The sequence below is a fragment of the Bradysia coprophila genome, unplaced genomic scaffold, assembly GCF_014529535.1.
Source record: "Bradysia coprophila strain Holo2 unplaced genomic scaffold, BU_Bcop_v1 contig_439, whole genome shotgun sequence".
Taxonomy (NCBI): Eukaryota; Metazoa; Arthropoda; class Insecta; order Diptera; family Sciaridae; genus Bradysia; species Bradysia coprophila.
The window spans coordinates 565,663-579,605 of NW_023503692.1; the positions used below are offsets into that span (position 1 = coordinate 565,663).

Consider the following 13,943-nt stretch of genomic DNA (forward strand, 5'->3'; position numbering starts at 1 on the left):
AGTATTTTTGTCCCACAATTCAACCCAAAACTAGTCCCAAAACAGAAAACATGTTAGTTTTCACTTTTCAACGACTGTAATACCAATCGCCAAAAAAAAGTTTTTAAAAATCAGATGACCGACTCGTGAGTTAGAGCTCTTGGTGTGAACCAGGCAAAGGGCGCCAAGCAGTTTTCCCACATAGCTCAGCTAAATTTGAACAGATTTCGATTATTTTTGCTTTATTAGATAGTACCAAACAGGGAAAAAATGGTTATTTGGATCACAAGGGACGAAAGTAAAAAAAATCAACCGTGTGTGAAGTTTGCAGCCCGTGGCCGAAGGCCAGGGCGGCAATCGCACAGGTTGAATTTTTTTACGTCGTGCCATGTGATCCATACAACTTTTCATTACAATAACTACGAAAATTGTAATTTGAGCTTCCTAAACTCGTTCCAACTGATGAAATTTACCGAAATAAGCTGAAATATGCGGGGGTCCAGGGGGCGGCAGCCTCCTGGTAAAACAAAAAATATTAAATTAATGGCAACGTTCTTTTCTATCACAAAAATCACAGCGATCACAACGACACCAGACGGAACAAATGTTGTTGCTGTCATTTACTTTCGCATCCTCGTTTGAGAGCCGAAAGTACTTTCGCTCCTCTGTTGTTGCTGTCATTTACTTTCGCATCTTCGTTTGGGGGGCGAAAGTACTTTCGCACCTCTTGTGATGTCGTGGCTTACTGAGAGTTGAATTTTTAAACTTTCGCATCTCATTCGGGAAGCGAAAATTACAATTTTCGTAGTTAGTGTAATGAAAAAGTTTATGAAATTCGATTCACGATAGCGTGAGCTAGGTCCCTTGGAGTGAGCTCATATTCGGCTACTCGGCCGTACAGTGAAGGTGGTGTTTTTTGCCAATATCTCCATTAAACTTTGACCGAATTCCATGATTTTTTTTTGTTTGAAAGGTATTAACGAATGCAAAACGGTCGTACTATTTCCGGTGTCCTAACAAAATGGCTGCAGGCGGCCATATTGGATTTTAATAAAAACGATATAAATCGGTAAAAATGAAGTAAAATCCTATAAATCCAAGTAAAATTGGGCTAGGGCTGCTACTCGGCCCTGAGGGTTTTTGCACACAAATCGAGTAAATCTCATCCGATTTTGCTAGTTTTTATTTCATTTTAAAGGTAATTGAATACCGAAAATTGGCAAAAAAATTGGATTCCTTAAATAATGTCGTAAATTGTTGGTTTTATTTGAGAGGTACTTTGTACGGGCTTTCGTAATTGCGCTATGCGCAATTTTCAAGCAAACGCTCCGACTGTTCTGACGGCTTGTTTTTTATAGGTTTGAGGGCAGGCTCCTCTGGCTGCGGCACTGGCTGGTATATCATTTAGAAAACTAACCTGTTTGTCGTGTAACCAATTCAAAGCTTCTCTGATAATGTTTTCGTCAACCATTATGTGATTTCTGGCTTGAAGGAACGATCGCACTACAAACGCTGTCAGCCATGTACTGCCACTACCGTCTGATTTACCAAACGCACTGAAGGACCCATCATTGTGCTTGTAAGTCAGTTCTTCTTGGTATCCGATTTCCATGAAATTTTTCGCTTTACTTTCAATGGACTTAGTTAGTTGACCGGTATGCTTCAAGTAGTTGATAGCCACAATGCAAGGAACGAAATACACCATGTTTTGTTCACCGCACCCGCCGGGCATTTGAATGAGTTGGTCGAGATTTTTGATCGAACTACTCATAATGTCGCCTGAAAAGTGTATTTGCTACCGGTCATTGTTTTTTTGTTCGTACCAAAATTCTTACCGACTCCAGATACAGTGATTCGGGTTGAATCTGGCACAGCATTCCTTGGTATCTCAACGGTGAACCTATCATTGAACTCGGATCTGTGTCTCAAATCAATAAAAAATGCGTCGGTTTTGTATTGTGGCACGCCCTCAGGTACAACCAGAAGAGTCCTTTCAACTGCATCACCAGCTAGAGCTGAAGTGGCCGTGACTTTGATTTTAATAGGACCAGCTTTTGTGGGCGTTATCAGAAATGATACTGGCGCACCGTCATTCGCTTTGATGTAGATGTTCTTTTGACGAAATTGTTCAATTCCTAGTGTCGAGAAGAAATTGTTTGGATCGATAATTGTGTGTTTTATGCTTGAAGCTAAGTATAGCAAAATACACCGGTGAAATGAAATTCTCATTCTCTGTCAATATTTCATTTCACCGACTGGTTGTATACTTGACTAGGTGTGATTGGTGTGATATATACGAGAATTATGAGTTCCTGTGAACTTTGGTGTAAAACCAACAAATTTTTATTTCTATTTAGTGAAACATACTAGACATCAAAATCTGAACTGAAAGCATTTTCGCTCATAATGTCCACAGCTGGGCTTGAACTAGCAGTTGCTGCATGACCGCCTGAATAATCGACTTCGTCGCATAGTTTATGTACTAGGAAGTCGCTTTATTTAGCTACATTTAACATAAGCGATAAATCTGAAGCCGTCTCGTGGAGCGACTTTCTCAAAAACACATCCCGAAATTCCACTCAAAGCATAAATTACTGTAAGAACAGTGCAAATCAAAAGACTTTACTATCCCTTTGTAGATGTTAACACCAGGATACCGTAAGATCAATATATACGCGCATATTATGAACTCAGTAGACATGGGCAAAGTACTACTCACCGTGCGATCAGGTCGCAAGTCTGACGTACTTTTCACCGTGCGACCAGGTCGCAACACCGTACATAACAGTTAAAATAGCCAAACTTTCAGAAACGTTTTCTTTCTCTCAAAAGTTAGTTCTTTTTCCTTTACTAGTAAAACGAAGTGTTTCTATAAAAAATAATTGACTTATAAGCGAAGAACGTTTGCTCGGGTGCTGTAAAATTATAATCAGTCAAAATGTCGTCAAATGATAAAGAATCTGAGTTTTGTTTCTTGAAAGAATCTATTCATAAATCAGCGCAGTACAAATATAACGCGCAAGCGGAGCATCTTATCCGGCTAAATAATTATGACCATGTCACAGCAGATTTGTTTAATAAACTCAAAATTCTGCTCAACCAGCCAAATTTGAGTCGCTTTAAGAAACCGACACCAAAACTTTGCCTGGCATGTTGCAAACATTTGAACGATTTGATCGAAAATGATAATATTGCTGACACTAAGAATTGCTTGTCTCCATCGCCTCAAGCAATTAAAAGTTCAAACAATCAATTCGACAGATTGTTAGCTGAAATTAAAACCATGCCTATGACGGACGATCAGCTAAACGAACTTATGCGTGCTGTTGGGGAGCGTTTGTCTCCAATTACTAACAAGCATGTCGCTCAGCTGAACAAAACCAATTTGGGTAACCGGCTAGAAGACATGGAGAGCATGACATATCAGTCTTACTGGCAAAATGCGTTTGCACCTCTTAAAAATATTTTAATTGGGTTGATGAACGGAGTAAGGTACGCTCACAAATGAATCTTCTTCCCTCTTACAGCTATTTACAAAGATATTACTGTTGAATTTTTTGAAGTAATTGCATTTTTCAACATTCGTCAATGCCCGTTATTATTGCTTTCAGCAAGCGAACGGAAACAGAGGAAATCAAGAACTGTAGAATTCGTTTGGTAGTTCATGCCATGGAGACGATTTTTGCAGCCGTAAATCTGAATTACACTTCGGCCAAAATGTTATCCGAGATGCTATACATGTACTTTCTGTCGAACTCAAGAAGAGTATGCGAAATTTATGGAACTGTAACCGGTGGTGGCACCAGCACCACACTTCAACATGCGCTTCAGAAAATTAGTAAAATTCCACCGAAATTCCCAGAAGATGGATATGTTGTTGTTGCATTCGACAACAATCAAGTTATGGCAAAAGCTCATAGAGTTGAATTAGACTGTAAGTTCAAGATCAGTGCAGTCACTTCACTTGCAGCTTTTGAATTGTTAGATGCCGACAACCCACAAGAGAAAACTATGAATTTTCCTCTGATGTACGAAATATCTCCTAACGACGCTTCAGCCCTAAACCACAAATTACAACAGTTTACATCGTCATCTCTGAAGCTTGTAAATCAACATTTGGTAAAGTTTGTTCAGCGCCGAATAACTTACATTGAGTCGACTATGCCTGAAAACGGAAAGGATTACGTCGATGACCACTCTAAATTTCCACCAAAAGACAACTGCGGCATGCCATACGAAGATATCTTGGAACATCCAAGCTTCTGCAAAATTTATGATCAGGAGTGTCTGCTGGTAAATCCCAACAGCTACGATACAGTTCGTGAGGTTCTGCAGCATATTCAGAAAGTGGCTTTATCTGACAAGCGAAAATGGGTCACAATAGTTGTTGATGGAGTTCCGTTTTCTTTGGCGCAAGAAATTATCCGTAAATCGGTCTATTGCCACATTTGCGATGAAGTGCTGATGGAGAAGAATATACCGAATCATTACCAAATATCACATGGTCAGCCGAGCCCGCCCCAACTGAGAAGAGCTTTCGATAACATACTTCTTAGACCCGGTACAACGTCTCTTCTGATTGGTTATTTTGATTTTCATTCGAATATTTTTATAGGTGCAGGTCACTACGAAATGAACATGGTAAAATCCTTATTTTCCGGTTGGTTTCCTTTGTATCTGGAACCAGTGACAGAACTGTTAGGATTTCACACACCGAAAGCTAAGTGGTGTGTCGAAAATTGTACAGATCATCATAAAGCTTGGCAAATACTTGAGGTAACAACTAAACAGATCATTTTCATCTCTTAAATTCTATTAACTTTGAAATTGTTGTAGATCACATTTGAGGCGTTATCAGATGAGCTTCTGTTCTCGTACATTGAATTATGTCGGAAAAACACACCTCAACTGAAGCCTACGGTTGAAGGATTTTTCGAACAAATCAATCAATGCCATAATGAAAATGCTAAAGCGGCATTTCAGTTTGCCTACTACTGGTGTTTTTCCATTTTGCTGTTCCGTGGAGGAGTTCGTAAGAACAATTTCGATGTTGCTATAAAAGCAAGAGAACAGGGATCCGGCTTGTTTTACGCGTTTCGGCACCCAAAATATCAACTTATCAATTGCCTGGATGTGGCAGAGTTGATTCAAATGCCAGGAACCATACGAAAAGCAGTACATAGGGAGTCAATGGTAATTCCCGGGAGTAAAGTTGGTCAGGGTGTTGACTTTTTGTTGGAGCAGCGAAATCGAAGAATGAAAAGTTTTGTCGTCAGAAATGGAGTTCCGACTGGCGAACAATGGAAGGCTGCTTCTGCGTCAATGCAGAAACTTGACAAAGTTAGTTTTATCACTACTCTTCACTTAATTTGTCAATTTTCGCATCAATAATTTGGATTCACCTACACACAGATAATTGAAAACGTGGAAGAGCGGTTGAATCTTCACACATCATCTTGCCAGCACAAACTAAATTTCACTCTCGAAAAACGAGCCGCAAGAGGCCTATTCCGTCGCCATGGAATGCTAGACCTCACGAAAAAGAAGGAAATATCTTTTCTACCGGGCATTCGAGAGGGTAACAAACCATTCAATTCCATTCTACGATGCCAACTGCTAGCCGAATCGAACCGAAAACATTTCTATGAGGGTGTCGTGAAGACCGGGCAAGCTACTGTTGGTAGTTATATTTCAATTTTTAAAAACGACAATCAAGAAGAAGAAGTTAATAGCTGGGGAGTGACAAAACTTCGATCGGAGACAAAAACCATTGCTAAGTACTTATCCAAAGACTTGCAAAAGGATATAAATTTGGAATTGAAAGCATCAGATAAAGAGAAACTTAAAGAAACATACTGGCGAGTGTTCAACCTTGTCGATGATGAAGAGGACGAAATTTGATGAATTGAAGAACTTACCAGCTGCCATTCGAAACTGTTTATTTCAATCATTCGTACCCAATAAATTACTTGCGTTTAAAATATGATTCAGTGTGATCCGGACAATGCCATGCACCAAATGATTTCGCGTCGGCCTCTTTTAGAGCTGGAAATCCAATGCAGGCCGCATGTACCCAATAACTGCACGTTTTTCCGTCACCTCCATCGTAGCTGCACTTGACCCAGACTGGCTTTCTGATTTTTTTTTCGAACGAACAAGCATTTCTCCCACAAAGATTCTTTGAAGATGTGGGCAACGATTTCCTTTCGTTGGCCGGAGATGGGATGGTGGTGAACGCTGATATGGTCTTTGTGGGAGTTGTAAAATCGATTGAAGTGTCCAGCGGAGCGGTGACGGTTGCCGCCACTTGTTTTTGTGGAAAGTAGTCACTCATTGCCTCTTGAACAGCAACTTTGACGGCAGACATGGTACCGTCGAAGTCCAAGAACTTTGGTTTGATTTCGGCTTCTGAGGGGTATTTGAATGTACTGATACGGTTCGACTGGAAGCTGTTAAACGTTGCCACAAAATTGATCGTTGCGCGTTTGTCGTCTTTGTTGTTGAGTTGTTTGTCAATTTTTTCAAGCTGTTAATAATGTCTTAAATAAATTGAATGAAAATTCACCACTGTATCACTACACACCTGTTTTACAATGCTTGTCAATTCCCGCTTTGCCGTTTCGTTTTTCCGTTTTGTTGATTGGGATTCATTGAACACGGTCAGGTTTGCTCGACGCTTCTTTGGTTTTTTATTTTCATCTGGTTGTTCAATGACCGCGTCGGCATCAAGTTCGGCACCTTGATCCGTTTCGTCATACAAAATGAATACACAATTCTCCATTGATTCCAAATTTCCGTCCGTATCTTCCATATTCATAATTTGCCCGTCAACAAGCTCAATCTCACGTAAGTCGATGGATTCCTCCATTCTCCACCAGATCGTACAACCGCGGAATCAATAATTTTCTATAATTTCGGCTGGAGAAGAATCTTGCGCTATCTATTATGGCTACACGTATTGTTATGACATGACATGTGGTATTGTGTAAACTGAACAATAGATATTATAGACAGTGTTACCACTAATGGAATCAGAATAAAGCAGAGCCGTGTGTAATAAGAAAGCCGTACGATACGGATACGAAATTTTGAATTTTAAAATTTAACGTCCTAAGTCACAATTTCCGTTCAAATTAATTTATGAGACAATGTCGCTTTGTGGATCGACCTAAAATATGCGGCTTGGTCGATTAATCAGGCGAACATGCAGCAACTGACTAGCAACCTCTGGTTTATAAATCCAGCGCCTATCCAACTCGACCAACGAGACGAGCAAAAATGAATTCATTTCAGATGTTTATGTGCCACATTTAACGTTAACCACTAATGCCAACAATTTTTACTCGGTGCTTCTAGGACTTCGTTGGACGGATCCGAGTAAACGAATTCGTTTTCTGCATTTTCCAATGTAACCGTAGCGTAAACAGTTTCATCCATGTAGTTGAAAACAACGATTTGTATAGCGACCGCTTCTCCTCGTTTTATCGAATATGGGAGGTTCAACGAAACGAAGAACGGTTGGAACACCTTCATGGTCCTCGGTGATTTTGTCAGACCGAGTCCGAACACATCGTTGATGGTGAATCCAGTAATTATCCATGATGTTATTGTGTCGGGAACTCTTTTCTGAATTGTCCTCGTTCCGGAGCTACACAGCGGTTAAAAAAATTGGAAATTAATTTCTGTTGGTTTTATGAGTTCAGAGTGTAGCGTTGTGGTATGGTTATGACTATCATGCAATCTGAAATCAGCAAAAGAAATGAAAGCATTTATATGCTATAAAGCATCGCAAAGCGTCGTTTTCATGTATCGAACATTTCTTCCAGCAGCATAAAAAAACGTTCACAAATCTCGGTATAAAAATGATTTTGGATTTTAGACCAGAGAAATGATAACAGATGGTGGTACTGCCGCCTCACCGACACAGCATCATCTGTTATCACTAATCGCAAAGTATGTAACACTCAAAGTAATACAAATCCGTAGTTATCCGGATCGCTAAAGTTGAATTCAATGTCGTCCGTTTTCCACTCGTTTACTTGACAGTTGGAAACAATGTAAAAGTCATCTAAGCAATAGAAGCGTCACGTAAACGGAGGCAAAACGGACGACTGTCAACTCCACTTTCAGGTGAATTTAGTTTTGTTATGTTGCACACATATTGAGTTCGTTTGCGTCAAGTTAAAGCTAGTTGTGAGGCGAATTCGACTCGATAAAAGTTTAATTTGTGTCAACACCGGAAAATGATAAGGCGAGTACACAGTTTGTGAAAAATGACTGAAAAATCGACACTCTGCAAAATAATTGAAAAATTGCGGCGCGAAGGTTTGAATGTGCTAAATAAAGTTTCTGTTTTATGTAATTAATTGATAATTTATTAGTTGAAATTCAATATTTCGCATCCCACAACAAAAAGGAAATTATTTCAAGTAATAACTAATTAATAAATCACACAAAACAGAAACTTTAATTCGTACATTTAAAACTTCGCGCCGTAATCTCGATTATTCAGTCATTTTTCAACCATTTTTCACAGTTCGTCCACAGACCAAACCACACAATTTTCTTCGGCATTTCTTGAAAATAAATTCAATTCTTGATTTATTGACAAAATAGGACTGATGTGTGACGTCTAAAATACAAATGACTTTGCTGCATCAACGACATCATGTATAGATCAAGCCCAAGTAACTGTAAACACAAACACTGATAGCTAGACCGGAATTCATAGAGAACCCTAACCTCAAATATGTAAACAAAACATAGCTAACGCCGACCCGTACGAAACACCTATTCGTAACAAAAGCATTTTATTTCTCTTCCTTCATCCAGCCGTTTCCAGATACACGTAATTAATGTAAGAATTGTTTTAAATAACTTAAACAACTTTTTTATGAAGAATGGATAACAATTCCACTCATCCTAGCGGAGCGTGCACTCGAAGATACATACAGTCACCTCAGAATGATTAGAAAGAAATTATGTGATTACTTATATTTTTGAGTTCCAACCTTTCCACACATTTTGAATTTAATACTAGCGTCATCTGTTCGACGCTGATTCACCGAAACAGAACTTTATGTCCACACCGATTAGATGAAAGAAATTATGAAGAAAAAAACAACATTCACGTCATGCATCATTGTACATTGATTTGTAAGGGTAGCGCAGGAATCACTTTCCATATTTTAATTGAAGTGTGTTAAGAGCACAACTTTTGATGATTTATAATTATTTCGACATTTTGTCTATCAAAATATTACCCAATTAGTTGTAGTCACAGTCATCAAAACAATTTACTTCATATCGAAGCCACATGCTGTTAGTAGAAAAATACAATAAATACACACATGCATGCGTATGTGCAATTTGTACATTGACACTGCCTTGTACATTTTGTAACTTTTCAGACATGTCAAATGATTAATAGTACATTTTCTACCTTGGTGTATATTTCGAGAATAACTTCGTATGTACAATTGTATATAACGAGCGCCAGCGAGTGTATATACAATTGTACATAAGAAGTGATTCGAGAAATATACACCAAGGTAGAACAATGTTTTATCTCCTGCATGCTGATATTTCATACATTAGCGAAATAACCACAAAAATTTGGATTTAATTAATTAAGCATGTTGTTTTAAAACGCATTCACAACAAAAAGAACATCAGAGAATCCTTTATTTACTTACTCACACACATATACTATCAACCTCAACATTTCGTTCAAATCACATCATTCCGACTACTCTGATTATTTGATCGATGTAGAAGTGACTAACGAACCACTACCGACACCAATTGCATCTCGTTATGTGATTTGTTGGCGTAGTTCGGCGATTTTTTTTTTTCAAATATGTAGATGGAAAGTAAATTTACCCTAGGTGGGTTATGTGTGAATTATCCAATCGTATAGGCTGTGGTTATGTATGTGTTTGTGTTTATATGCAGAAACGCGTAATGTATGAAATATCAGCTTGCAGGAGATAAATGGTCATTGTTACATTTTTAGCGCCCATGTGTTGATGTCGAAAAAATCGAAAATATTATTTTCAATTTTCCTCGATTGTGAGTAATTGAAACTTACAGTAAGGTTTGATTTCTCCGAAACAAATTTTCTTCTTTGATTTTATCGATTTTATACTATTTATTGGTTTAAAAAAATTTGTCAAGAAATTTTGAATTTGGTGCGGAATCGTTGTGGACATAAAGTTCTGTTTCGGTGAATCAGCGTCGAACAGATGACGCTAGTATTAAGTTCAAAATGTTGGAACTCAAAAATATAAGGAATCACATAATTTCTTTCTAATCATTCTGAGGTGGTTGTAAAATAGATTGAAAATTTCGTCGTAGACGGGGTCGTAGAGTAAGCTCTACGTCATTGTTAAGCTTAGACTGCAGGCTGATCAGGCATTATTGTTTTGCTGCAGACAGGGTCAACCACGTGTCACATTTTGTAAAAGAGATTGTAAGCAATTTGTATCATATTTCGTAAGAGAAAGAAAATCAAAGAAATTGTTGTTTTCATTACCGATAATTTTCTCAAGGCTTTTTTTAGCGAATTCGATTCCATGTCTCTTTCCTTAAACGAGCCATCAGAACAGTCGGAGCGTTTGCTGCGACTGAGCCCCGTACAAACCCGTATATCTATTGCGTACGTGACCCTAGTGCGTCTGTCACCCTACTTTGACCGTAAGCCTATTGCGCCGGTTAATGTAGTTAAAGTAAAATTATTATGTAATTTGTACATCTTATAAATTGCGCATAGCGCAATTACGAAGCCCCGTACGACGTTCCTTTCAAATGAAACAAAAATTTCAAATCGCCCTAAAAATTTTATTTTTTTGAAGGGCCTAGTATCGGCCTCAGTCCGAGGACCCAAATTTAAAATTTTTTTCAACTACATTCTATTCGGCCTTTGATTACCTTCCAAATGAAACAAAAATTACGAAAAACGGATGAAATTTGCTCGAGTTATATGTGAAATACACATAGGGCCCTAGTAGCGGCCTTAGGCCAAGGACTCAAATTTAATTTTTTTTCAACAACATTCTATTCGGCCTTCGATTACCTTCCAAATCAAACAAAAATTATGAAAAACGAATGAAACTTACTCGAGTTCTATGTATAATACACATAGGGCCCTAGTAGCATTTCACTTCTAAGGCCCTAACTCACGGTCCACTCACCCGATTTTAAAAACCTTTTTTTTGCTGGAATGGTATTGACAATACCTATCATTTGCCCTGTCATTTACATTTCCATTGTTTATTTTGCCATAAATATCACCAAAAGACCTTAAATCACTTAGGTGGCCCTAACTCACGAAGGGCTGACCCGAATATGCCCATCAATCACACACGGCATCGTAATCCTATAAGCCCCTTTGTACTTCGTACGGGGCTAAAAAGCCTTGAAACATGCGTTAGAAAAATAACTATTTAAAAATGAAAAAATTCATTAGCGGACGAATAATCACTTCGTTTAAGTAAAAGATACAACCAGTCGATGAAATTAAATTCTCATACATTTTTCCACACAAGCTGAAAATTTTGACAGATGGCGCATACATTTTCTGTCCAAATATCATTGCATCGACTTGGTGTATCCTTGACTTAAATATATGGCGTACTCTTTCACTACATGCTTCAGATACGCAATGGCGTTATTGCAGTTTATGTACAAGCGTTCACCCTGGACTAGTTTTGGTCAAGGTAAATATAGTGAGGAGGTAATGTCATTCAGACGCGCGGCCTAGCACATAAGTTCGATGCCAATGGCATATCTTTTTAAAATGGTTGACTACGATTTACTTGTATTTCACAAAAATATTTTCGCTGTCTCACAACAGATGGCCCGACATTCTATTCCACTTTTTGCTTTCAACGAAGGGATGAGATGGCGTTTGTATCGAACTTTCGTGCCACCGCACATCTGATTCGGTTATATATGACATTACCTCCTCACTATATTTACCTTGGTTTTGGCATCAATAAAATGAAAAACATAAAATTTGTCAGAACGTTAGTCAATCAATAGATGTTGATGGTAACACACACACACACACCTATCCGTGGCGTTATAATCCCAAATAAATGTTTCCGGAAATTCCGTCCGAATAACTGGTGATTTTTGCTCAGATTCAATGAAATTGCTTTCCGAAAGACTGCTGTATGACCTCGAGGATCCCGAAAAATAACTTGTCGTACTACCACCAAATCTAAGCCGGTCGTTATGAATTCGCCCTAAAAATAGATTTTATTTAAAGTCAAGCTAGTTTTTTGAAATAGAAAATATTTTCAGAATTGCACTTATTTCTCATTGTATTCCAACCAACACAACCAAGAACAAAACGAAAATCTGCTACATTCAATTTATCTATTTATCAACAGTATAAAACCAACTGATATTTATGACAAAAAGAAAAATTAAAATTAAAGATGGAAACAAGGATCATATTCAAACAATTGAAGAAAAAATATTCGTCAAAAAGATGAAAAAAGCTGAAGAAAATTCAAAAACAAGAAAAAGAAAAGCGGAAAACAAATTAGTAAATCAAATCAATCCAATTGCAATGAACGAAACGGCAGCTAAACACTTAGCTCCAGTGCCTATATTCGCGAAAATATTTCAAGAAAATTGTGAAAATTTGAGAAAATTCATGAAAATTGTGAAAATTTGAGAAAATTTATGAAAATTCATGAAAATTTGTGAAAGTTTATGAAATTTGTGAAAATTTATGAAATTTGGGAAAATTAAAGAAAATTACTTGTTTTTTCATAAAATTTTCTATATCGTTGCTTTTCTCGTTTTTTTCAATTTTTTTTATTAGACTTACAGTTTGTTCATCTTTAAAAAACACAATTTTCGATTTACCAGAGTTTTAAAAGTCATCCATGTTCCCAGTCAATTAAGTGCTTCCCAGTCTATGATGTTTTGGCGTTTGAATTCGCTAATTAAAAAACGCACTTTACTAATTATTTGTGGATATTTAGTAAATGCTGTCGTTTGTTTTTTTTGCTAAATAATCGTTTTTTAAACTAATTTGACGCAACGCATTATTCCACTGAGTCAGTACTACCGACTTGGAGGTTTTTCTTTCGTCACAGAAGTAAAAAAAGCAACTCGCAAAGACCACCGTAATCGATTTTCGTATGGACTATCAAAGTAGATGTAGGGTTGTCTGTAACAAGAACTACATGGGTATTGACATCTTTGGCTGAAAATATAGATCAGCCATTTTGGAGCAGTTTTTGCTTATTATGATGTTTAACAACAATTAAAAATAATTTGTCCAATTTATAGTTCCCCATTATTTTCATTATATTCATCTGTTATCGAAGCTCTGTGTAGTATGATTTCAGTATTTATATAGTAAAATGCATGTTAAAAAAATTGAAGTACAAGATTTGAAATCAACCGATTAAAAATACTTTTATGCAATTCCGTCGCAAAATGTTCACTTTTTCATGCATCATTTCAATGGTATATTGATTTACTTTTTATCACTAGTGACAAAAAGGACTTCCATATAACTTTTTGTCACTAGTGATAAAAAGTAAATCAATATACCTTGAAATAATACATGAAAAAGTGATTTTGCGACAAAATTGCATAAAACGTTGTATTCAACACGTTGCGAAAGTGGTTGTTTTTTGTCACACGATGTTGTTATCAAACTTGCTACGCTCGTCTGATAACATCACATCTAGTGACAAAAACAACTACTTTTCGCAACTTGTTGCATAAATTACTATGATGGATGCAAGTAATAGGATAGTAATATTGAAAACTGAAAATCGTAGCACTTTATCGAAACAGAAACAAATGTAACTCAGAACTAGTTTCTCTTCGTCGTATCGGGATATAAATGTATATATTTGTTTGATACGAGTACGAGGCCGTAATCGTTTTTTGTTTCAATTCGCTCCTAATCACATAATTTGGTCATATGTATAAAA

The 13,943-nt window shown here is 37.3% G+C and overlaps 2 protein-coding genes across 2 annotated transcripts in view; both read right to left on the reverse strand.

Moving 5' to 3' along the window:
- Positions 1–13,943, reverse strand: part of LOC119082469 (CD109 antigen-like) — a 49,178-nt gene that overhangs the window by 21,167 nt on the left and 14,068 nt on the right. The window contains exons 16-19 of the mRNA XM_037191988.1: positions 12,050–12,227; positions 7,323–7,627; positions 1,815–2,114; positions 1,397–1,758 (exon numbers count right to left, since the gene is read on the reverse strand). Coding sequence (XP_037047883.1) covers positions 1,397–1,758; positions 1,815–2,114; positions 7,323–7,627; positions 12,050–12,227 — 1,145 coding nt within the window. The remainder of the gene's footprint in view (positions 1–1,396; positions 1,759–1,814; positions 2,115–7,322; positions 7,628–12,049; positions 12,228–13,943) is intronic.
- On the reverse strand, positions 5,907–7,314 carry LOC119082470. Its single transcript, XM_037191990.1, has 2 exons — positions 6,563–7,314; positions 5,907–6,505 (listed from the first exon to the last, which is right to left on the reverse strand). The coding sequence occupies exons 1-2, from the start codon at positions 6,845–6,847 to the stop codon at positions 5,945–5,947; spliced, it is 846 nt and encodes a 281-aa protein (XP_037047885.1). The 5' UTR covers positions 6,848–7,314; the 3' UTR covers positions 5,907–5,944.

Bases quoted from the DNA above. Each gene is read 5' to 3' on its own strand.
- LOC119082470 (XM_037191990.1), bottom strand. From the start codon at position 6,847: ATGGAGGAATCCATCGACTTACGTGAGATTGAGCTTGTTGACGGGCAA. The intron at 6,506-6,562 runs GTGTGTAGTGAT...CATTATTAACAG, and splicing joins TGACAAGCATTGTAAAACAG to CTTGAAAAAATTGACAAACA.